We start from the raw sequence: 25,847 nt of genomic DNA, 5'->3' as shown, positions 1-25,847 counted from the left end.
CTTCCCCAGTTCAGGGAAGTTCTCAGCTATAATTTGTTCAAGTACCCCTTCAGCACCTTTCCCTCTCTCTTCCTCCTCTGGGATACCAATTATGCGTATATTATTTTTTTTTAGTGTATCACTTAGTTCTCTAATTTTCCCCTCATACTCCTGGATTTTTTAATCTCTCTTTCTTTCAGCTTCCTCTTTCTCCATAACTTTATCTTCTAGTTCACCTATTCTCTCCTCTGCCTCTTCAAGCCGAGCCATCGTGGTTTCCATTTTGTTTTGCATTTCGTTTAAAGCGTTTTTCAACTCCTCGTGACTGTTCCTTAGTCCCTCGATCTTTGTGGCAAGAGATTCTCTGCTGTCCTGTATACTGTTTTCAAGCCCAGCGATTAATTTTATGACTATTATTCTAAATTCACTTTCTGTTATATTATTTAAATCCTTTTTGATCAGTTCATTAGCTGTTGTTATTTCCTGGAGATTCTTCTGAGGGGAATTCTTCCGTTTGGTCATTTTGGAGAGTCCCTTGCGTGGTGAGGACCTGCAGTGCACTTCCCCTGTGCTGTGGTGTATAACTGGAGTTAGTGGGCGGGGCCGCAGTCTGACCCGATGTCTGCCCCCAGCCCACCGCTGGGGCCACAGTCAGACTGGTGTGTGCCTTCTCTTCCCCTCTCCTAGGGGCGGGATTCACTGTGGGGTGGCGTGTCCCGTCTGGGCTACTTGCACACTGCCAGGCTTGTGTTGCTGGGGATCTGGCGTATTAGCTGGGGTGGGTAGGCAAGGTGCACGGGGGCTGGAGGGGCAGGCTTAGCTCGCTTCTCCTTAGGTGATCCACTTCAGGAGGAGCCCTGTGGCAGCGGGAGGGAGTCAGATCCGCTGCCGGAGGTTTGTCTCCGCAGAAGCACAGAGTTGGGTGTTTGCGCGGAGCGAGCAAGTTCCCTGGCAGGAACCGGTTCCCTTTGGGATTTTGGCTGGGGGATGGGCGGGGGAGATGGCGCTGGCGAGCGCCTTTGTTCCCCGCCAAGCTGAGCTCTGCCGTCCGGGGGCTCAGCAGCTCTCCTTCCCTTTGTCCTCCAGCCTTCCCGCTTTCCGAGCAGAGCTGTTAACTTCTGACCTCCCAGACGCTAAGTCGCGCTTGCTGTCGGAACACAGTCTGTCCGGCCCCTCCGCTTTTGCCAGCCAGACTCGGGGGCTCCGCTTGGCCGGCGAGCCGCCCCTCCATCCCAGCTCCCTCCCGCCAGTCCGTGGAGCGCGCCCCGCCTTGCCGCCCTTCCTACCCTCTTCCGTGGGCCTCTCGTCTGCGCTTGGCTCCGGAGACTCCGTTCTGCTAATCCTCTGGCGGTTTTCTGGGTTCTTTAGGCAGGTGTAGGTGGAATCTAAGTGATCGGCAGGACGCGCTGTGAGCCCCGCGTCCTCCTATGCCGCCATCTTCCGGAACCTCTCTCCTTCCTTTGTTTTATACAAATAGCATTGTGCTTGTTATTGTGAGAAATAATTCAAAGAATGATAAGATACCAATCCATTCTTTCAGTCCATCCATGAAATATAAGTTATAGTTGATATAGGAGATGTATATGTGGCAAATAAAAATACAAGGCAAATGATTAATGCCAGTTGAATAGTGAAGACAGTAACAATGGTGGAGACCATACTATACCAAATAGTTGCTAAGTAAAGATTGAGCTCATGAGAGAAGACCTCGAAGAGGTTACATCGAGTGGGTTGCTGGGGAAATCTGCATAGCCACCTAATGTCTTCTGAGATGGCTATTTGTCACAAGGTTTCATTTGATTTTTAACATGGTTTGAATTCCAGGAATGTTGGACATACCACATTCAGCAGTAATTAGTATAACATTTCAGAAGTAAGTGATTTTAAAGTACTATCTCTGTTAAGAATATTAATACTTGCAGTAAAACTTCATGGTATGCAAATGACCCTGAAAATTGTAACAATGTAATATAACTAGCAATGTAATAAATAGCACATCCACTGTAACTCAGATATAAGTAAAAAAAACCTGTGAAAATGCAAGGAATTTTGAAAATTGGTTGGTATGTGATGTGGAAATCTTTGATTTAAAACAGGCTAAGGCATCTTTTGTTTACAATAGTATTTTTTTGAGAGGCGATGTTATAGGGTGCTGAAGACCATGGCTCTTGAGTTAGGCTGTCTGACTTCAAATTCTGACTCCGCTATTTGTTGGCGGTATAATCTTGGACAACTTGATCTGAGTCTTTATTTTCCTCATCTGTAAAATAAAGATAATGATAATTCCTTAAAAAAATATCTGTAAGGAATAAATGAAATAATTTATGTTAAAGTGTTCATCATAATGTCTAGTATATAGTAAGCATTAAATAACATTGGGAATTGCTGCTATGTTAGTAGTTCTGTTTCTCTGGGTTTATTTGAATAAATAAATATAACTGGATTTCTCTGCCTTTTATGTCATTTGTTTTGGATTTCTCTACTTCTTATACCACAAAAGGTAAAATTAAGGTACAGTGTGATCTCCTGCGAATTACAATCTACTAACTGCTTTTTCTAGTTTTTGTACACATATATGGCTTGGGGAATATCTATTTGGTATTATACTGTGTTACATTACAGGGATAACCAGGTAGGTAAATGTAATTAAGTCTCTTAAGCAGGCATATGATTTTTTTCTTATCTTTTTTTTTTTTTTGGCAGGAAATCCTTTTGTGCTCATTCATACTTGTTCATCAAGACCTTTGAGTCCTCAAGGGCCGAATTTATCTCTAAACTGAAAAATGGAAAGTAAAGTACCTTTATTCTGCCAGGTATTTTTTTCAAAAATAGTTTCTAAAGGCTGCTGCTGCTGCTGCTGCTGCTTCTTCTTCTTCTTCTTTAAAAATAGTTTACATTAAAAAATTAGTTTATATTTATCTCACACCCATAATCAGTAAGCAGATTCATAGAGCAATATAATTATAGGATCTTTTAATAACTAAGGTGAGTTTTGAGTTCTTTTAGTGGGCATATAATGAACTTTCATCCCAGCAATATCAAGAGGTCTGTGGTGTATGTTGAGAGTATTTTGCGGGGTAGGGGACTGGGATAATTTTTTAGGAGAATAAAGGATTTAAACCTACATAAATGGTTGTAGGTAACATAATTAATGATGTGGGAGTCTAACCAGAAGGTAATCTAAAAGATACCAAGTGTCTCTAGCCTTCTCCCCTGTGATTCAGGAGATGTTCTTATCCATTGGCCAGTATTGTGTCAAACAAAAAACAAACCCGGACTTAGTAAGGAGAGACTTTATTCGAAAGGATTATTCCAAGGGAGGAAAGGGACTATTTATTGAAATAGGAGAGGGAAGGCTGTGACCATAAGATCTTCAAGGAGCTCAAGGGCTAGGCAAAAATGGCTTTTCTTTCATGGAGAGGAGTCAACAAGGCTAGGAACTGGATTGGGGGAAGTGGGATGAAAGAGTGGCATGATGAGATAAACAGATCAGAGAATATTTTAGGGGCCTGGAGGAAGGAGGAAAGCTTAACCACATTTTGGCTAATAATCCTTTTGTTCTAATTAATCAGTGGGGTTAAAACAGTTTAGCAAATCATTTCGTAGAGGAAAGAAAAGGAATTTTGAAGATATTTGGCCTTGACATAGGTAAACAAGGGTGGCATCTGTGAGTTTTATCTAAAGCTTATGGGGGAAAAGGGTGATTCCTTGCAGCAAGCCATTTTTCAGAACACAAAAGGGTGAAGGGATTCCTTTAATCTTCACTGTTTTCCAGGAGCACAAGGCTCAGGAAAAATTCAACATTGTCAACTGAGAGTCTTAACCTTTTAAATATACGCTTTCAATGGATCTGGTGCTACCATATGACATGTACCTATACTGTAATCCGAAAGAAATTAAAAAAAAATTTTTTTAACGTTTATTGATTTATTTTGAGAGAGAGCACATGTGCACTAGAGAGAACATGAGTGGGAGAGGGGCAGAGAGAAGTAGAGAGAGGATCCCAAGCAGGCTCTGTGCTGTCAGCAGACAGCGTGGTGTGAGGCTGGATCTCACAAACTGTGAGATCATGACCTGAGCTGAAATCAAAAGTTAGGGGCACCTGGGCAGCTCAGTCGGTTAAGCATCCATCTTTGGTTCAGATCATGATCTCATGGTTCTTGGGTTCAAGCCCCACGACGGGCTATGTGCTGACAGCTCAGAGCCTGGAGCCTGCTTTGGATTCTGTGTCTTCCTCTCTCTCTGCCTCTCTCCCACTCATCTGTGTCTCTTTTTCTCTCAAAAATAAATAAACATTAAAAAAATTAAAAACAAAAGTCAGATGTTTAACCAACCGAGCCACTCAGGCGCCCCCCCACCCCTGCAAAAAAAAAAAAAAAAAAAAAAAAATTTCAAGGCTTCTTGCTAAGTACCAAGAAGTGTGATATGTCTATTAACCTGTTCCACTTTTTTATACCTAATACTTAGTTGATTGTATCCTCATGAGCTGATTTGGAAGAGCTGATTCTTAAAAGTTAAAATAATTAACAGCATTAATATATCATACCAGTTTGTCTTCCTTAGACTGTGTAGTTTATACTTCACAGACAGTTCACCTTTAACCACAGAATTTCAGAGATTATTTTCTTCCTTTTCTGTATCATCAAAGTTTCTGTTCACTATTTGACTGCTTCTGTTCATCTGGTCTTTGATAACAGGTTTTTGTGCCTCTCTGTCTTTTTAGATCTTCCTCCTTTTATTTTCCTGGTTTCTGTTTTGAGTCATTTTTCTCAACATCTCTAGGAAACTTTTCATCATTCCTAATAAATATTAGGGCAGCAAATCAGATTGCCTTTTTGAAGCAGGTTGTTAAAGGTGTGCCTCTGTTGTAAGATGAATGTATGCAGACCCTAAAAGTCACTGAAATAGTTCCCTTAATTTACATTTTGTGTAGAAATAGAGATTCTCTAAACTCCCTTAGTGATCTGCTTTATACATGGCCTTTGTAATTTGTTCAGGGGTTAAAAACTAATATACCTTTGATCAGCTAGATGCAGTCCAGTTGTTTTAAGCAAGCAGCCATGTTTTTTTTTTTTTTTTTAAGTTTCTTTATTTTTGAGAGAGAGAGAGAGAGAGAAAGTGAGGATGAACAGTGGAGGGGCGGAGAGAGAGAAGGAGAGAGAGAATCCCAAGCAGGCTCTGCACTGTCAGCAAAGAGCCCGATGCAGGGCTCGAACTCATGAACTGTGAGATCATGTCCTAAGCTGAAACCAAGAGCTGGATGCTTAACCCACTGAGCTACCCAGATGACCTGCAAACAGCCGCATTTCAAAAGAGTATATTTCTCACTTCATTCCTCTTTTTCTAAACATGTTCATTGCTCGTAGGCCCTAGTTCTTTTTTGGAGGGGGAGGTGTCTGTTTAGAAGAAATATAGCTGCTTTATTTTTTTTCTCGATAGACTTTTATTTTTTAGAGCAGTTTTAGATTCACAGCAAAGTTGAGTGGGGAGTTCCCATATACTCCCTGCCTCTATACATGTGCAGCCTCCTCCGCTATCAACATCCTACACCACCGTGGTACATTTGTTACAATCAATAAACCTACACGGACATATCTTTATCACCCAAAGTCCATACTTTACATTGGGGTTGATTCAGTATTGTGCACTCTGTGAGTTTGGACAAATGTATAGTGACATGTAGCCATTATTATAGTATATAGAATAGTTTCACTGCCCTACGTATCTTCTGTGCTCTGCTTATTCATTTTCTCCCTCCTCCACTGACTACCGCTGGTCTCTGTAGTCTTCATAGTTTAACCTATTCAGAATGTCATATAGTTGGAATCATATAGTATGTAGCCTTTGCAGATGGGCTTATTTTACTTAGCAATATGTATTTAAGTTTCCTCCATGTCTTTTCATGGCTTGATAGTTCCTTTCTTTTTAGTGCCAGATAGTATTCCATTTTCTAGATGTACCACAGTTCATGTACTGAGTCTACTGCCATTCATCTGCTGAAGGGCACTGTTTTTTTCCCCAAGTTCTGGCAATTCTGAATAAAGCTGTTTTAAACGTCTGTGTGCAGGTTTTTGTGTGGGTATATGTTTTCTACTCCTTTGGTAAATACCAGTAAGGTGTAATTGCTGCAAAATATGGTATAAGTATGTTTAGTACTGTCTTTCAAAGTGGTTGTACCATTTTGCATTCCCACCAGCAATGAATAAGAGTTCCTCTTGCTCCACATCCTTGCCAGCATTTGGTTTTGTCAGTATTTTGGATTTGGCCATTTTAACAGATGTGTAGTGGTATCTTGATGTTTTAATTTGCACTTTCCTATTGACATGATGTTGAGCAAATGATCTTTTCATTTGCTTGTTTGCCATCTGCACGTCTTCTTTGTTAAGATCTTTTGCCCATTTTTAAGTTGGGTTGTGCTTTTTCTTATTGTTAAGAGTTCTTTGTATATATTTTTGAATATACAGAATAACAGTACTTTGAGTAAAGCCCATTATCAAATATGTCTTTTCTAAGTATTTACTCTCAGTCTGTGGCTTGTCTTCTCATCCTCTTGATAGTGGATGTAGAGAAGAGTTTTTATTTCTTTTTAATTATTTTTTTAAATTTTACTTTATATATTTTTAATTTGCATCCAAGTTAGTTAGCATATAGTGCAATAGTGATTTCAGGAGGAGACTCCTTAATGCCCCTTACCCATTTAACCCATCTCCCCTCCCACAACCCCTCCAGTAACCCTCTGTTTGTTCTCCATATTTAAGAGTCTCTTATGTTTCGTCCCCCTCCCTGTTTTTATATTATTTTCACTTCCCTTCCCTTATGTTCATGGAGAAGAGTTTTTAATTTAATGAAGTAAGTTTAAAGATGCCTTAAGAACTAGATTCCACAACCGTTAGCTATGTTCACGAATGCTGGGCATTTTATAGCTACATAATGCACTAAGGATAGTTGGTGACATTTAGAACATGTACCTAATGTGAACTAATGCACTGATAATTAAATCCTTTTCAACAAAATTCTGTCTGGTAGCATCACTTTAGAGAAAATATTTATCTACAATGAATTATTTGACCCAGAAGGTCATACTGAACTTACCTGTGCAAAGAGAACATGGTTGACTGTGGCTCTTGGTTACTCCCCAGGCAGAAGAAAATAGCGATTTATCAGATGAAGGCTGTAATTCTCTTGCAACCAACTTGCCATCGAGACATATTGACAACAAGAAAGACATCAAGTTTTCTCAAATGACACAGAAGACAATTTCACATGAAATTAGGGGTTTGAGGCTAGAGCACAAAAAAAGGTAAGTTAAACTCTGAACTCACTTAATGGAATTATACTGCTGCAAGCTTGAGAGAACCAAAAATGTAGCTCCTGTGTTCTCATAAGGTACTAAGTGTGGAGGATCATGCATATTTGTGGCCTTTCTTTTGGTATAGTTTTAACTCCTAGGTAGCCATTCTTTTCATTTTTTTTCTCATTTCTCTCACAGCTATGTGGAAGCCTATAAGCCACCATGGGCTTCTAGTTACAGCAGAGCAATTATCCATATGCCTGCAAGTTTGTCTTTTTTGACAAAATAATGTATTTAAGTCTACAATGTGAAGATTTAATATATGTTTACATTGTGAAATGATTACCACCTTTTACTCATTTCACATGTTTACCTTATTTACTTACTATGTTGGTGAGAACACTTAGGTTCTACTCTCTTAGCAAATTTCCATTGTGCAATATAGTGTTATCAACTATAGCCATGTTATACATTAGGCCCACAGACCTTATTTATCTTTTAACTGAAAGTTTCTACCCTTTTACCAGCCTCTCCCTTTTCTTATTTCCCCCACCTCCATCCCTGGAAACCACCCTTCTACTCTCTGTTTCTATGAATTTGGCTTTTTTAGAGTCCACATATATATAAGATCGTCCAGTATTTGCCTTTCTATGTCTGACCTGTTTTACTTCACATGATGCCCTCAAGGTCCATCCATGTTGCATGGCTGGGTAGTATTCCTGTGTGTGTGTGTGTGTGTGTGTGTGTGTGTGTGTGTGTGTGTGATGACACATCTTTAGCCATTTATCTGTTGATTGACATTTATATTGTTTCCATACCTTGGCTGTTGTGAATAATGCTGTGATGAATATAGGAGTGCAGATATCTCTTTGAGAGTGTTTTCATTGCCTTCAGATATATAGCCAGAAATGGAATTGCAGGATCATATTGTAGTTATATTTTTAATTTTTTGAGGAAACTCCACATTGTTTTCCATAGTGGCTGCACCAATTTACATTCCCACCAGCAGTGCACAAGTGTTTCCTTTCCTCCACATTCTTGCCAATACTCGTTTCTTGCCTCCTTGAAAACAGCTATTCTAGCAGGTATGAGATGATACGTCATTATGGTTTTGATTTGCATTTCCCTGATGATGAGCGATTGTGAGCCATTTCATATACCTGTCGGCCATTTGTATGTCTTTTTTTGGAAAAATGTCTATTCAAGTCCTTTTAAAATTGGATTATTTATGTTATTGAGTTGTATGAATTCCTTGTATATTTGAATATTGACTCATCAGATATATGGTTTGCAAATATTTTCTCCCATTCTATAGATTCCCTTTTCATTTTGCTGATGGTTTCCTTTGCTGTCCAGAAACTTTTTAGTTTGATGTAGTCCCGCTTGTTAATTTTGCTTTTGTTGCCTTTGCTTTTTGTGTCAAATCCAAAACATTATTGTCCAATGTCGAAGAGCTTACTATGTTCTACAAGTGTTACTATTTCCTTTTCAAAATTGCTTTAGCTCTTTGAGGTCTCTTGTGATTCTATACAAATTTTAGGATTATTTATTCTACTTCTGTGCAAAAAATGCCAGTGGAATTTGGACAGGAATTGCATTTAATATATAAATCACTTTGGGTAGTATAAGACATTTTAAAAATATTAATTCTTCCAGTCCACAAACACAAAACATCCTGCCATTTATTTGTGTCTTCTTCAGTGTTTTTCATTAATGTTTTATGGTTTTCAGTGTACTCATCTTTCACCTCCTTGGTTAAATCTGTTTCTAAGTATTTTGTTTTTTGATGCTATTGTAAATGGGATTGTTTTCTTAATTTATCTTTCTGATAGTTTCTTGTTAGTGTATAGAAATACAACTGATTTTTGTCTATTGATTTTGTAATCTGTTTGACTTGGGTACAAATCAGAGGTCCCCATGACCCCTACTCAGGTTTAATTAATTGCTAGAGCATCTCACAGAACTCAGGGACACATTTATGTTCAGCAGTTTATTAAAGGACATGACTGAGTATACAGAAGAATAGTCACATGAAGATATTCATTGGGTGAGGTTTGGGAGGGTCCCAAGCACAGGAGCTTCTGTCCCCATGGGGTTGGGATGTGTCACCCTCCTAGTCTGTGGATGTGTTCACCAACCTAGAAGTTCTCCAGAGAGGGGAAGGGGACTGGAAATGGAATTAATAATTGATCCTACCTACATGAATAAGCCTCCATAAAAATCTCAATAGTATAGGCCTATTCAGAGATCTTCCAGGTTGGTAAACACATCCACATACCAGGAGGCTGATGTCCTCCCAAATCCTTGGGGACAGAAGCTCCTGTGCTAAGATCCTGCCAGACATTGCCCTATGTATCCCTTCATCTGGCTATTCACCTGTATCTTTTATCATATTTTAAAAAATAAACTGGTAAACATATGTAACTATTTTTCTAAGTTCTGTGAGCTCTTCTAGCAAATTAATCAAATCCAAGGAGGGTCTTTTGGGAGCCTCTCATTTATAGGTGATGAGTCCGAAGCACAGGTCACAATCTGGAGTTGTGATTGGCACAAGTGGGGTGGGAGCAGTCTTGTGGGACTGATCCCTTAACCTGTGGAATCTGACAGTATATCCAGGTAGATAGTGTTAGAATTGAGGTAAATTGTAGGACCCAGTTGGTGCCACACCCAGTTGGTGTGGCAGAGAATTGCTTGGTGGTGGGGAAGAATACCTCACACATCTGGTGTCAGAAGTGTTGTGAGTGTGGTAGTCATGGAGGAGTAAAGGAGAAACACAGAAGAAGAATGGGTTTTTCCCTATATTGTGGGGTATCACATTTACCTTTTTGCCTATGTTGAACCATCCTTGAATTCCAGAAGTAAATCCCACTAGATCATGGTCTATGATCCTCTTAATGTACAATTGAAATATTAGCATATTGTACTAATACTGTACAATATTAGTATTGTATTGTACTAATTAGTATTAATATTGTATTGTAATAATATTGTACTAATATAATGTACTATTGAAATATTGCGTTGAGAATTTTTGCATCTATGTTTATCAGGGATATTGGACGGCAGATTTCTTTTCTTGTAGTGTCCTTGTCTGGTTTTGTTACCCGTAGTGTTGGCCTCATAAAACAAGTTTGGAAGTGTTCCCTCCTCTTCAGTTTTTGGGAAGAGTTTGAGAAGGATTGGTGTTAATTCTTAAATGTTTAGTAGAAATCACCAGTGAAGCCATCTTGGACTTTGTTGGGAGGTCTTTGATTACTGATTCAATCTCCTTACTAATAATTGGTCTGTTCACATTTTCTATGTCTTCATGATTCAGTCTTGTATGTTTCTAGAAATTTATAAATTTCTTTTAGGTTATCTAATTTGTTGGCATATAATTGTTCATAGTAATTTCTTATGAGCTTTAGTATTTCTGTTATCAGTTGAATGTCTCCTCTTTATTTCTGATTTTATTTGAGACTTTTCTTTTTTTCTTAGTCTAGTAAGATTTGTCAATTTTGATTATTTTTTCAAAAGACAAACTCTTAGCTTCTTTTATCTTTTCTATTGTCTTTTTAGTCTATATTTCTGAGCTTTGTTATTTCCTTCCTTCTATTAACTTTGGGCTTAGTTCCTTTTTCCCTTCCAGTTCCTTGAGGTATAAAATTAAGTTGTTTATTCGAGATCTTTCTTTTTTCTTTTTTTTAAGTTTTATTTTTTAACGTTTATCCATTTTTGAGACACAGAGACAGAGTGTGAGTGGGGGAGGGGCAGAGAGAGAGGGAGACACAGAATCCAAAGCAGGCTCCAGGCTCTGTGCTATCAGCTGTCATGTGAGATCATGACCTGAGCCGATCGGACTCTCAACCAACTGAGCCACCCAGGTGCCCCTCTTTTTTCTTTATGTAGGTGTTTATCTCTATAAACATTTTTCTTAGAACAGCTTTTGCTGCATCCAATAAGTTTTGGTATACTGTGTTTTCATTTACTTTGTCTCCAGGTATTTTTTATTTCCCTTTTGATTTTCTCTTTGACCAATTGGTTGTTCAGGAACATATTGTTTAATCGCTACATATGTCATTTTTTTCATTTTTTTTCTTGTAATTGATTTCTTGTTTTATACCTTTGTGGTCACAGAAGATGTTTGATATGATTTCAGTCTTCTTAAGATTTTAAAGACTTGTTTGGTGGCCTAACAAATTATCTATCCTGGAGAATGTTGCATGTGTGCTTGAGGAGAATGTATATGCTGCTGCTGTTGGATAGAATGCTCTCTATATGTCTGTTAGGTCCATTTGGTTTCCAGTATAGTTGAAGTTCAATGTTCTCCTTCATTTTTCTCTAGTTAGTCTATCTACTGTTGAAAGTGGGGGTATTTAAGTGTCCCTTACTATTGCTGCATTGCTGTCTATTTCTCCCTTCAGATCTGTTAGTATTTGTTTTGTATGTTTAGATGCTCTAATATTGGATACATAAACACTGCAATTGCTATATCCTCTTGATTAATTCACCCCTTTATCATTATGTAATGATTCTTGTTTGTCTCTTGTTGTAATTTTTGGCTTAAAAACATACATTGAGGGACACATGAGTGGCTCAGTCGGTTGAGCGTCCGACTTTGGCTCAGGTCATGATCTCACAGCTCGTGGGTTTGAGCCCCACATCAGGCTCTGTACTGACAGCTCAGAGCCTGGAGTCTGCTTCGGGTTCTGTGTCTCCCTGTCTTTCTGCCCCTAACCCACTTGCATTCTGTCTCTGTCTCTCTCAAAAATAAATAAACATTAAAAAAAAAACAACATCCATTGATGGGAGCACCTGGGTGGCTCAGTCAGTTAAGCGTCCAACTTCAGCTCAGTTCATGCTCTCACGGTTCGTGAATTGGAGCTCCACATGGGGTTCTGTGCTGACAGCTCAGATTCAGATTCTGTGTCTCCCTCTCTCTCTCTGCCCCTCCCTCAATCATGCTCTGTCTCTCTCTCTCAAAAATAAACATTAAAAAAAAAACACGTATTGAGGGGTGCCTGGGTGGCTCAGTTGGTTAAGTGACTGACGTTCGCTCAGGCCATGATCCCATGGTTCATGGGTTTGAGCCCCGTGTTGCTCTCTGTGCTGACAGCTCAGAGCCTGGAGCCTGCTTTGGATTCAGTGTCTCCCTCTGTCTCTGCCCCTCCCCCGCTCACTCTCTGTGTGTCTCTTTCTCTCAAAAATAAACAAACATTAAAAAAATTAAAAAAGCAAAAAACAAAAAATATTTATTGAAATTTATTTTGTCTAATATGACTATAGCTAGATTTGCCCTCTTTTGGTTTCCATTTTCATGGAATATCTTTTTCCATCCCTTCACTTTCAGTCTATAAGTGTCCTTAAAGCTACAGGGAGTCTCTAGGAGGCAGCAGATATTTGGGTCTTTTTTTTTTTTTCTTTTAATCTATTCAGCCACTCTGTCTTTTGATTGGAGAATTTAGTCCATTTACATTGAAGGTGATTATTGATAGGTATGGACTTACTGTTGCCATTTTGTTGCTTGTTTTCTGGCTTGGTTGCTTGTTTTCTTTGTTCCTTTCTTCCTCTTACTCTCTCCCTTTGTGATTTGATGATTTTCTCTAGTGATATACTTAAAATTATATTTTTTAACTTTTAAGTAATCTTTACAACCAATGTGGGGCTCAAACTTACAACCTCGAGATCAAGAATCACATGTTCCACTGACTGAGCCAGCCAGGTGCCCTTCTAGTGATATACTTTGATTCCTTTCTTTTTATCTTTTGTATATTTACTGTAGGTTTCTGCTTTGTGGTTACCATAAGGCTTATATAAAACATTGGGGCGCCTGGGTGGCTCAGTCGGTTAAGCGTCCGACTTCGGCTCAGGTCATGATCTCGCGGTCCGTGAGTTTGAGCCCCGCGTCGGGCTCTGTGCTGACAGCTCAGAGCCTGGAGCCTGTTTCAGATTCTGTGTCTCCCTCTCTCTGACACTCACATTCATGCTCTGTCTCTCTCTGTCTCAAAAATAAATAAACGTTAAAAAAAAAAAATTTAAAACATCTTATAAGCCTATTTTAAACTGGTAACAACTTAACTTCAAATGTATACAAAAGTTCAGCATTTTAACACCTCACTCTCATTTTGTTTTTGATGTCACCACTTACATCTTTTTATATTTGTGTATCCATTAACAGATTATTGTTGTTTTTAATACATTTATCTTTTAACCTTTATGTGAGAGTTATATGTGATTTACCTTCCACCATTACAAGATTTCAGTATTCTGAATTTAACTATATGTTTACCTCTACCAGTGAGATTTACACTTTCATTTGTTTTCATGTTACTAATTAGCATCCTTTCATTTTAGCTTGAAGAACTCCCTTTAACATTTCTTTTTTCTTTTTTAATGTTTATTTATTATTTTTGAGAGAGAGAGAGAGACAGTGTGAGCAAGGGAAGGGCAGAGAGAGAGGGAGACACAGAATCTGAAGCAGGCTCCAGGCTCTGAGCTTTGAGCACAGAACCTGACATGGGGCTCGAACTCACGAGCTATGCGATCGTGACCTGAGCTGAAGGTGGACGTTCAACCGACTGAGCCACCTCGGCACCCCCACTTTAACATTTCTTATAAGGTCAGTCTATCTAGTGTGATGAACTCCTTTAGCCTTTTTTTTTTTTTTTTTTTGTCGTCTGGGAAACTATCTGTCTTTCGGTTCTGTAGGACAGCTTTGGGGGGTAGAGTACTCTTGGTTGGCAAGTTTTTGTTTTTGGTTTTTTTTGCCCCCAGGATTTTAAATATACCATACCACTGCCTTCTGGCCTGCAAGGTTCCTGCTGACAAATCTGGTGATAATCTCATGGAGAATCCCACTATTCCTTTATGTTCAGTGACAAAAGGCAAAATAATTATTTCTAGAACATCGCAATAAAACTTGTCACCTAGGAAGGAATGGGAGATGGTGGAAGTGTTCCTTTACATTCTTTCATTAGCACTGTATAAACTAGGTTACCTGGGAGACACAATGCCCTAGGAGAATAGGATACAGAACAAATGTTTTCACTTATTCATTATTTATAGTAAGTCATCCCAATTCTGTAAAATGTTTGAGGCAGCTCATAACATAAACACACTTATACTTTAGAAAAATAATAAAGGATTTGAAAAATCATGTAGTAATGTGGAAATCATAATTATTCCAGAAATATGAAGATCTCAATGGAGATATATGGGGAGAGGATGGGTGATATAAAGTAGCAGTAGATTCTAGATTATGACTCACTTGTGTGTTATAAAATCAACTTAGGAGGTCACTAACTGGTATTTTGTTTAAAAAGAAATTTGAATAATATTGAAGACACTAGAGTGTTTTTCACATAATAAGTATTATTTTGTGAAATTACTTCAGTTCTCTCTCTTTGTATATGTGTACTACATCTCAATAGAAATGTATTTTATACTCTGGGTCGTAATCAAAAGAGTTAAAGTCATTCCCTTTGTGAGTGGAGGACTGCAGAGGAGACTAATAATAGGGCAGATTCAGGGGGGCTAAGAGCAAGGTAATGGCACTCTCAGGGCAGGAATTCATGGGATTAGATTTAAAGGGATAGAGAGTCAAAAGGGCAAGGTACCTGCTAAGGAAGGGCAGTTGAGGTAGGTGCATGATAAAAATTACCTCTACATCACAATTTTGCTTGGGGCCAAATTCATCTGAAGATGTTATAGATTCAATCCTATCATTGTCCTTTGTATTACTTAAGTAGCCCTTGTATAGCAGGTTACTCTAAAAAGGAGCCACTTCTGCTAAAGAGCTTTTAGTTTTGCTTTTAGTTCCTTTATAAGGAAGAATAAGGTATTTCTTATAAAATACTGAGTTATAGACCAATTGATGGGAGTTCTGAATAGGAACAAGCCTGTGGTTTGCATAGTGACTATCAAATTTATCTACACGTTAAAATCACCTGGCTATCTTTTTTAAGTTTTAATTTGAATTCCAGTTAACATATAGTATAGTACTAGTTTTAGGTGTACAGTTTAGTGGTTCAACACTTAATCTGTTGAAGTTAATCTGATCAAGTCTTTAAAATTCTACAACCATGGTGATATAATTAGCAAAATCCAGACTGGAAAATCTATAGTACAAATTGCCTGGCAATAGTGATAATGAGGATGATAAAAGACTTGGAAAAAGAGCCTATAGATAAAAAAAGAGATCTAAAAGACACATCAATCAACAAACTGTAATGGTGACCTTACTGAATCCTTATGCAGAGTGTTAATAAATTTTGACATTTATGAAACAATTGGAAATTTGAACACTGACCATGTTTGATGATACTAAGAAATTATTGTTAACTTTTAGGGTGTCATAATTGTGTTTTAAATGTGGTTTTTTAAAAGAAAAAACACCTTGGGGCACCTGGGTGGCTTATTAAGCGTCTGACTTCTGCTCAGGTCATGATCTCGCAGTTTGTGAGTTCGAGCCCTGCGTTGGGAGCCTGGGGCCTGCTTCGGATTCTGTCTCTCTTTCTCTCTCTCTCTCTCTCTCTCTCTCTGCCCTTCCTCTGCTTGTGCGCTGCCTCTCTCACAAATAAACATTAAATTTTTTTTTTCAAAAATAAAAGAAAAAGCACCTTGTAGAAATTAATATTAAAATTTTCACTCATGAAATAATATGATGTTGGAATTTGCTTCAAAATAATAAGAAACTGGAGTAGGGATATAGCTGAAATAGGATTGCCTATTATTGAAGCTGGGTGATGGGTACATGGGAAGATTGTCACATTATTCTTTTTCACGTCTATTTATTTTTGAGAGACAGAGACAGAGCATGAGTGGGGGAGGGACAGAGAGAGAGGGAGACACAGAATCTGAAGCAGGCTCCAGACCCTGAACTGTCAGCACAGAGCCCAATGCGGGGCTCCAACCCATGAACCATGAGATCATGATCTGAACCAAAGTCACTTAACCGACTGACCCACCCAGTCGCCCCAATCATCACATTAGTCTGTCTACTTTTGTATATGCTTGAAATTTTCTATAGGTAAAAGATGAAAAAAAGAAAAAGTAAGAAAAAAAGCAACTCAGGAATTATTCCAATTTTCTGTGCAATTTAGGTATGAAACATCAATATTCCTCTGTGGAGAAGAGAAATCCTCTGATTTTTCAGGAGAGAAAAAGTTCAGAAGAAAGAAAAGTTTACAAGTACAGTTGCATACTGAAAGAACTGAGGTACATATGATCTGAAAATGTTTTACTTTTGAGCATTGTTTTTAGCTTTCAAACATTCCATCACATTTTAGTCCAAGTATTGAAATGTCACATCAATCAAAATCATTTTTTTTTTGAGAAGAGAGAGAGAGTGTGAGCAGGGGAAAGGGGCAGAGGGGCAGAGGAAAAGGGAGAGAGAGAATCCTAAGCAGGCTCCACACCCAGCCTGGAGCCTGACGTGGACTTGATCTCATGACCATGAGATCATGACCTTAACTGAAATTTGTGCAGACACTTAACCTACTGAGCCACCTAGGTACCCCTGAAATGTCACAATCTTAAATATTTCTTCTTCTTTCTCTTCCTTCCCCTGTTCCTCCTCTTTTTCTTCCTCCTCCTCCTCCTCCTTCTTCTTTTTTTTTTTTTTTTTTTTTTTTACAAAAAATGTAACAAGGAACCCATTCAGAAGAATATGACATTTTCCCCTTCCTTCTCCATTAGATCTTTATTTTTATTACTATACTCTCTGTTAACACTTCTGCTGTTGTAACAGTGACCCTGAGCATTCCTTGGCTGTGGCAGCATAACTTTAATCTTGGCCCCCATCTTGCTCTATATATGGTCTTCTCCCCTGTGTTTATATCTCAAGTCTCCTTCCATTTTTATAAACACTTCATTGTATATCTCATCTTGAGATCCTTAACTTTGTTCCCTCTCCACAGACCTTTTATCCAAATAAAGTCACATATACAGGTTCCAAGGATTAGGACATGGACCTATCTTTTTGGGGCCACCATTCAGCCTGCTTCATTCACTATATGATGTACTTAGATATACTGTCTATCTCATCTGGGTAATTTCTCCCATCTGCTTTCTCGTTTATCTTTCTCCAGCTGAATATAATCTCTAGTTTAAATTGTCTATTGAGAATTTAATTTCAGTGCTTATATTTTTTACCTCTAGAAACTTTATTTGGTTCTTCTTTTTTTTTAATTAAAAAAAAATTTTTTTTAACGTTTATTTATTTTTGAGACAGAGCGAGACAGAGCATGAACGGGGGAGGGTCAGAGAGAGAGGGAGACACAGAATCTGAAACAGGCTCCAGGCTCTGAGCTGTCAGTCAGCACAGGGCCCGATGCGGGGCTGGAACTCATGGACCGCGAGATCATGACCTGAGCCGAAGTCGGACGTTCAACCAACTGAGCCACCCAGGCGCCCCTGGTTCTTCTTTTTAAAAAGAATTTTTTTTTTAACATTTATTTATTTTTGAGAGACAGAGAGAGACAGAGCATGAGCAGGGGAGAGGCAGAGAGAGAGGGAGACACAGAATCTGAAGCAGGCTCCAGGCTTTGAGCTTTGCGCACAGAGCCTGACGCGGGGCTTGAACTCACAAACCGCCAGATCATGACCCGAGCCGAAGTCAGACGCTCAACCGACTGAGCCACCCTGGAACCCCCATTTGGTTCTTCTTATAATCTGCCTTATGTCGTGTTTTTTGGTCATGTTCTTTAGTTGTTTCAAGACTGATACCTGATAAATATAATATAAAGTCCCTGGTGGATCTAAATCTTCTGTTTATTGCTTTGTCTGCTTCTTACTCATTAACTTATGTCCTTGGGTGCTTTGTACTTTTTGTTTATTTTCTCATATATTGTTGATCTAAATCTGTGGGAATCTCACGTGAGTCTGGATCTAGAGTATTCTCCTCCAAGAGAATTTGAATTCTCTTCTGCACTGCACTTCAGAGATGTGATGAACATGGGACAACTTTAAATGACTTTTTTGGTTTCTATTCTCCTACCCCACATATTTAGTGTAGATTTGAGTTCTGTACTTGTGTGGGTAGATCTATCACTATAACTAATCCAGAGGAGTACTCTTTCTTCTCTCTCTCTCTCTTTTTTTTCCAGCCTGGAGCTGAGACAAAGACAGATTTTACTCTGCATACTTCTGTGCTTCAAAAGGGGCCTAGACTCCATGTAAACAAGGTTCTAGGCTCCACGTAAAATTGAAGACACCTATTACTACAGTCCTCATTTTCTAAAGTGATGCTTTTCTGTCTACCCAGCTACTTGCCACTTTTGAATCATGCTTATGCATATACATGTTAAGTGGATAATTTTCTCAGTCATGAGGATGATTTAAAGCATAAGTACCTGTGTTATTTGAATAACTGTGTTGATTCTCCACATTATTTTGCTCATCTAGTCAAAGCCCATATATGTAGCCTAGAATCTGGTGGTCTTCTCTTCACTATACCATAGATTTGCCCTGCTTTGTGAAATCCACTATTTTAAATTGACACGACATTAATAAGGTGGTTTAGTTGCATACTTAGAAAAACATGACTCTGCAAAAAAAATTCTATAGTTTATTTAAAATTTTAGTGTATGTAAACTCTAATTCCATTACAAAAAGCAATTTTACATCAGTGAGGAACCCAGATATGATTAGCTATCTTTTTAAGAGGTTTATTTTCCAGTAATGCTGGTTTACCAGTGTGATCTCAGGCACCAACATTCCTGCATTTGGCTCTAGATTGCCTCTTCCTCAGTGAAGCTGTTGAAGGAGAAGATGACTAAGAAAGAAAGGTCTTCACTCAAGTTTCCGAATCAGTACAGTGTTCACAAGACTTTATCACCCCTTTGTACATCTTCCTCAATTATTCGGTATTTAAATCATTGTTGTTTTTTTTTTTTTTTCCCCTTAAATGTTGCATTAAGATTTGGGTTTTTCTTTTCAGAATCGTCTATCATTTCCACATAAAGTATGCAAAATAGTTTGTGCAAACTAAGACTATGCTCTAGGGAGGGTGGCGTAGAGCTAAGATCACTGTATGTGGAATTCAAAAACTTAACGTTGGGTCCTTATTGACCTCACTTGCTAGCTTAGGCTCTTGTACAATTCACTTTATATCTCTGGGCCTCAGTCTCCACATCTGTACAAGAATCTTGTACTAGACGGACCCTTGAGATTTCTTCTAACACTAACATTCTATGATTTGAGTTATTTACATGTTAGGTGATTAGATAAATCATCTTTTCAAAAAATTTTTACTGACAGGTTGTGGAATCTGGGATTCTTTGCTATTTAAAGATACTCTTGTTTTTCCTTTCTATAATAACTTTCTATAAAATTTGCTGTGACTTGAATTAAGAGTAGCAAAAATTGGACGACAGCCAAAGGATAGTGAATCATGGGCACTGCTTACTGACCAGGGTAAATTCTGCTCCATAGAGAGATGTCTAAAAGAAGCAAGGTGGGAATTCTGGGATGAAGAGTATATAATTCACTATCACTTGGATGGTCTTTTAACAAAGGTTTTTATGGAGTAAGAGACTGGAGAATCTCAAACTGTTGATAGGTTTGCTAATATTTTAATGGAAAAATGGCATAAATATTTTGTGTGTGTGGTGTTTTGTTTCGTTTTTGTGCTGCTTTCTAATGTGGCTGTTTCTTTGACAGGAAAAGGGAAATGGTTTCTAGCCTCTGCAAGACATCATATAATGAAGTACCTCAAGGACACTTACACTCACAAGAATTAAGCGGTAATAATAGATTCTAGAACTTCTTGAATAAATTACCTGATTGTGTACATTTTAGAAATTGTTTCAGTGATTAGTGTCGCTTTCTTTACTCCTAATGGCATATGATATCAACTAATATTACATGATGTGACAAATGCTGTAGTCTGTGAGTAAGCATAAGCAAACTAGGTAAAATAAGGATTCATAAATGTCTTTTTTTAGAAATATCTTCTGTTATATTGATAGGCAAAATGTAACATATGTGCTTATTTTAGTTAAAATATTTTGGGAAAAAAGTGTGAATATTACATCCAATGAATATATTAGTAAGCACTAGAGTCACTGATTTTACTAGGACTTAGTTCTTGGTACATAGTACCCTTCACTTCTTTTTTTTTCCCCCTTCACTTCTTGACACTGAACTCTCCCGTATCTTGGGCCTCTCCTTTATATTTATGGAGTCATTTAGCATATTTTTCCTTTCTGATCATCATATTAGGCATCTTTTTATTTTTTTTTTTTCATAAGTAATCTCTGTGCTCAACGTGGGCCTTAAACTCACAACCCTGAGATCAGAAGTTGCGTGTTCTACTAACTGAGCCAGCCAGGTGCCCCTATGTTAGGCATCTTTTCCTTTTTTTTTTTAATTTTTAATGTTTATTTATGTTTGAGAGAGAGAGACAGACAGACAGAACGTGAGCAGGGGAGGGGCAGAGAGAGAGGGAGACACAGAATCGTAAGCAGGCTCCAGGCTCTGAGCTGTCAGCACACAGCCCAATGTGGGGCTTGAACTCACGAACCACGAGATTATGACCTGAGCTGCAGTTGGATGCTTAATCAACTGACTCACCCATGTGCCCCAGACATCTTTTATCCTCCAGTTTTATTGGGATATAATTAAGATGTAGCACTGTGTAAGTTTAAGGTGTATAGCATAATGACTTGACTTACATATGTTGTGAGATGATTACCACAGTAAGTTTAATTAATATCCATCATCTCATATAGATACAGAAAAAAAGGAAAAAAAGTTTTCCTCATGAGGAGAACTGTTAGGATTGTAAACAACATCCATAGCCTTCCCTATTTTCTCATTGGAGAAGAGTCCCTTTCATGTCACTAATCCCTTCACTCTTAATTTTCTTTCATTGAATTTTCTTATGCTTCCTCAGGGACTGTGTCAATATTATACTCTATGTTTTTCAAAGAAGCTTCTTGAAAGAGTTGGTTTCCTTAATTATTTATTTACTTCCTATTTCACTGAAACCTGGTTTCCACCCCTAATACTCTACTAAAACTCCTGTTATTAAAGCCATCGTGGGGCGCCTGGGTGGCTCAGTCGGTTAAGCGTCCAACTTCGGCCCTGGTCATGATTTTGCAGTTCATGGGTTCGAGCCTCACATAGGTTGTTCTGACAGCTCAGAGCCTGGAGCCTGCTTCAGACTCTGTGTCTCCCGCTCTCTCTCTGCCCCTCCCCAGCTTGCACTCTGTTTCTCTCTCTCTCTCAAGAATAAGTAAACATTAAAAAAAACACATTGTTATCAATATGTTAGTCTTTCTCTGGTATTTAGCACTGTCATCTAGCACCTCTTTTTCTGAAAACTAAGGGTAGTACCCACTGAACTAAATTCAGTTTAATTCAACAGACATTTTTTGAGGATCTGTTCTGAAGTAGACACTGGCACTTGAAGAATGAAAAATCTTGCCCCCTAGAGCCTGATAGTTGAGTGAGGGATATTGACATGCAAGCAATCACAATACCAATAGCTTTGTCTGAGATATGTACCAAGTGATATGGGAGCATGGAAGAAGGATTTAAACATTCCCAGGGAAAATGGTGACTGCCTTTGCTATGTGAGCTTTGCATGACTTTTCTCAGTTTCTGAGAGTTGTTTAGGAAACTTGTAGACTTGGAGGTCATTAACTCTAGACATACCTAAAGAAATCATGAGATTGATTTTAAAGCAAAGAATTAGAACACAAAGACTTGCTCCTCTTTCTTCCTTTACTGATCATTGTTGTTTTTTTCATTGGGAGAGAGTGTAGCGGGGTTGACGATAATTATTCGTTTGAATTAATTAACCGTTTTGTCGTGTGTATTTAGCACTTCAGAAGGCCTGTAAAATTTTTAGCAAAATTCAAAGTGGTAAAATTTATGTGAATGATCTGCCAATGATCCATCACACCTTGAAGATTTTTATAAGTGATTCGGAAATGCAAAAGGCACTAAAGACTGTTGATATTGATGGTAAGTTTTGTGTTTTCATTATTAGTTTAAGGTTTGCAAACATGGATGTAAGTTCTATGTTGGTCAGATTAATTACACATCATAGGAAAGCTAAGCTTTATAATATGTTCTAAAAACTTTTTTTGCACATTTACGATAATATTAAAAAATTGGGCCTCCGGTACAATTGGATTGGTTGATTACTAGATTGGATTATGACATACTTTCATCAACATCTGATATTTTTAGACTTTTAATTTTTGCTACTTGCATACGATAGGGAAGATTTCTTAAGGCAAAAGTGTTTGAGTATAAAAGACCAGATTAATATATTTATGTTAAAATTAAGAACTTTTATTTATCAAAAGACACTTTAAAGTAAAAAGACAAGTTATGAACTTGGAAATATTTGCAATTCACAGAAGTGACTAGTGGTTAGTTTTCAGAATGTGTAAAGAACTCATACAAATTAGTAACAAACAATGGAATAGAAAAGTGAGTAAGACACATGGATAAGAATATCACATAAAAGAAAATATATGTAGCCAATAATCATATAAAAATATTTTCCATCCTCAGTAGTCAAAAAAATGCAAATCAAAATCCTAATAATTTTATTTTAAAACCTCTGGAAAAGTAATTGTTCTTTTGTTGTCAGTGTCCAATACTTAAAGAAGTAAATAATAAATAGAGAACTGATTACATTTACAGATCATTCCAAGCTTATTAAGGAGGAGAGATAAGTTTAGAATAAAAATGGTATAGATAAGTTGAAGGATTGGTCAGAAATAAAATAAACTTAATACCCACAATGACACAGTAATACTCTGAGGTTAAAAGCATCAAGCTACTCAAATAAAAGATGTGGATTGGTTATTATAAAAAATTTGTAGATGGAGAATACTAGGAGTCAAATGGACCACCAATAGAACGTTACTTAGCAACCTAACAGGAATTGACAAGTTACAATAGCGTGCATTCGTCTATCTATCCGAGTCACCCCAACATTTTTTGAGTGTCTACTGTGCACAACTTTCAGAGGGTATAAAAATAAAATAATAAATATAAATCTAACTTTTAGAAAGACTAAAAAGCAACTCTATTTTTTCTGACATGTTTATTTATCCATATGTTAATTCTCTTGACATATAATTTTTTGGAGATTTATTATTAAAATAATTATTCAAAGTGGAAATAACTTTATTCTCTGAAAGCATAGGAGAATAGAAAGGAGAAAATAAAACTTATGTGTAATCCCACTACCCAGAGCTGAACTTTGGTATTTTTACATATATTTTTCTAGGATTTTTCTAAGCATGTGTGTGCGTGTATGTGTGTAACTGTGGTATATACATATGCATAAACACATAATTAGAAAAAATATATGTTGACTCACATGCATACAATTTTGTTACCTTTTTCTATTAACTTTATATGTTAGGCAACTTTCCATGTAAATAAATACAGATCCACACTGCCTTTTTAAATGTTTAATAACATTTATTCATTTTTGAGAGAGAGACAGAGCATGAGTGGGGGAGGGGCAGAGAGAGTGGGAGACACAGAAGCAGAAGCAGGCTCCAGGCTCTGAGCTGTCAGCACAGAGCCCGGGCGTGGGGCTCGAACTCACAAACCGCAAGATCATGACCTGAGCCGAGGTTGGACGCTTAACCGACTGAGCCACCCAGGCACCCCAACACTGCCTTTTTAAATGGCTGTGTGCCAGGGTCCAGCCCCAGCAGGTCCTGGGGTTCCTGAAGGATTCACGGTGTCGGCGAAAATAACAAATGGACACGGACAACAACAGTGTGTTAGACTGGCCGCTTTATTGCGGCAACCGTGGCATTATGTTTGTTAGCAATTTCCTTGTAGCGTGCGTCATCTATGTTTCTTGGCTTTACCTAATTCTAAAAATGTTCCTTTGTGTAATCACCCATTAAGGGACAACATGGTTATTTTCTTGTAACGTTACAAGAAATTGATTAATTTCTTCATATTATTTTCATTATGTATCTATGTTTATTTATAGTCTATAAAGCATTTGCTTTGCTATTTTCATGAAAGGTCATCTATCTCTCAACACCTCAAGTGGAACATTTACAGGGACATGACTTCTTAATTGTTTCTTTGAACCATTTGCGTATAAGGAACAAAAGTTATTCGCTTTGGTCCGGGGTGCCAGGAGGGAGCCAAGACGGCCCTGGGAACCCACGCCTTATGCGCTCCCAGGGAGACAGTGTATACCTAGGAACTAATGAACCATTCTGTACCTTAACCCACCAGGTCCAGTTATCATCTGGAATGCCTCCTGGGGGCCAAGTGGGCCTAGGGTTGGAGTAATTTGTATCCATAGATACATTCCTTTGTTGCCAGGGTGGGGATTTCAAATCCATTTGTCCCCCTCCCTGGCTGGGAAATATATGGGGCTATCCTTCCTTTAGGTAGGGGAGTCTTTACAGGGGGTGGCAAGGGCTGGATATAGGCCCGCATAATTTCCCTGCGGAATCTTATTTCTTTCCCCCGTGGTCCTTTTCCCAGGGGGCCTGTCATGGGCAATTCCCCAACCGACAAATCCCCAGGTACTTTCATTGGTAGGGGGGCTTCCCTGACCAATGCTAAGGCCAAATTACATAAAAGCAGGAGTACGAGAAGCTTCGCTGTCGGTGCGCCGCCATGCAGTCCCGATCCGTCCACCGCCCGGGCCCTGCCATCAGGCTGGTTGGAGAGCTTGGCTTTTGGCAGCTGTGAATTATTCTGTGGAACAGATCAAAGCACAAAAACAAATTGTTTTGAAAAATAAGCTATATAACAAATAATCTAAATAAATATGTTATTTCTAATATTTTTGCTGTTATAAGCTGGGTTTTTTCTCTTTATCTCATCAGGCAAAAGATAGGTTACTAAAATTGAAATTGCTAGGTCAAAGGATGTGAACATTTTAAGGCTTTTAAGTAATACTGTTATTAGAAATTCAGGGGCACCTGGGTGGCGCAGTCGGTTGAGCGTCCGACTTCAGCCAGGTCACGATCTCGCGGTCTGTGAGTTCGAGCCCTGCGTCAGGCTCTGGACTGATGGCTCGGAGCCTGGAGCCTGTTTCCGATTCTGTGTCTCCCTCTCTCTCTGCCCCTCCCCCGTTCATGCTCTGTCTCTCTCTGTCCCCAAAATAAATAAAAAACGTTGAAAAAAAAAATTAAAAAAAAAAAAAAAGAAATTCAAAGCAATAAATCTTTAGAACTTTAGATTTCAAGACTTCAGATGGAGTTTCTTCCAATTACCTGGATTTACCATTGGGGAAACTGAGGGACAGAAAGATAAAAGTCTACTCCAAAGCCATACAACCTATTTTACTTTATTTGTTTTTATTTTATTTTAATTCCAGTTAGTTAGCATACAGTGTTGTATTAGTTTCAGGTGTACAATATAGTGATTCAGCAATTCCCTATATTACACAGTGCTCATCAAGATAAGTATACTTTTCATCCCCTTCACCTATTTCATCCATCCCCTCATCCACTTTCCCTCTGGTAACCCCCAGTTTGTTCTCTATAGTTAAGAGTATGTTTGTTGGTTTGTCCTGTTCCCCACCCCCGCCCCCCACCACTTTGTTCATTTGTTTTGTTTCATAAATTCTACATGTGAGTAAAATCAT

General features: G+C 38.3%; 1 protein-coding gene across 2 annotated transcripts; it reads left to right on the top strand.

Moving 5' to 3' along the window:
• Positions 1-2,685: 2,685 nt before the first annotated feature.
• Positions 2,686-22,599, top strand: LOC144615444 (EF-hand calcium-binding domain-containing protein 13-like). 2 transcript variants are annotated; one of them, XM_081794925.1, is made up of 6 exons: positions 2,686-2,792; positions 7,119-7,279; positions 16,351-16,465; positions 18,983-19,113; positions 19,910-19,992; positions 22,076-22,599. In XM_081794925.1, the coding sequence occupies exons 1-6, from the start codon at positions 2,763-2,765 to the stop codon at positions 22,330-22,332; spliced, it is 777 nt and encodes a 258-aa protein (XP_081651051.1). In that variant the 5' UTR covers positions 2,686-2,762; the 3' UTR covers positions 22,333-22,599. The 2 variants fall into 2 exon arrangements, with proteins under 2 accessions (XP_081651051.1, XP_081651052.1); XM_081794926.1 differs by lacking the exon at positions 22,076-22,599 and having other exon boundaries at positions 19,910-20,009.
• The last annotated feature ends 3,248 nt before the right edge of the window (positions 22,600-25,847 follow it).

This window comes from Panthera onca, unplaced genomic scaffold (genome assembly GCF_046562875.1).
Source record: "Panthera onca isolate mPanOnc1 unplaced genomic scaffold, mPanOnc1 haplotype 2 h2.h2tg000238l_path, whole genome shotgun sequence".
In the NCBI taxonomy this organism is placed as follows: domain Eukaryota; kingdom Metazoa; phylum Chordata; class Mammalia; order Carnivora; family Felidae; genus Panthera; species Panthera onca.
The sequence above is the reverse complement of the archived record's forward strand: the minus strand, read 5'-3'. Positions and strand labels throughout refer to the sequence as shown.

Bases quoted from the DNA above. Each gene is read 5' to 3' on its own strand.
- LOC144615444 (XM_081794925.1), top strand. From the start codon at position 2,763: ATGGAAAGTAAAGTACCTTTATTCTGCCAG. The intron at 2,793-7,118 runs GTATTTTTTTCA...GTTACTCCCCAG, and splicing joins AAGTACCTTTATTCTGCCAG to GCAGAAGAAAATAGCGATTT. The intron at 19,114-19,909 runs GTATTTAAATCA...TTTCTTTGACAG, and splicing joins ACATCTTCCTCAATTATTCG to GAAAAGGGAAATGGTTTCTA.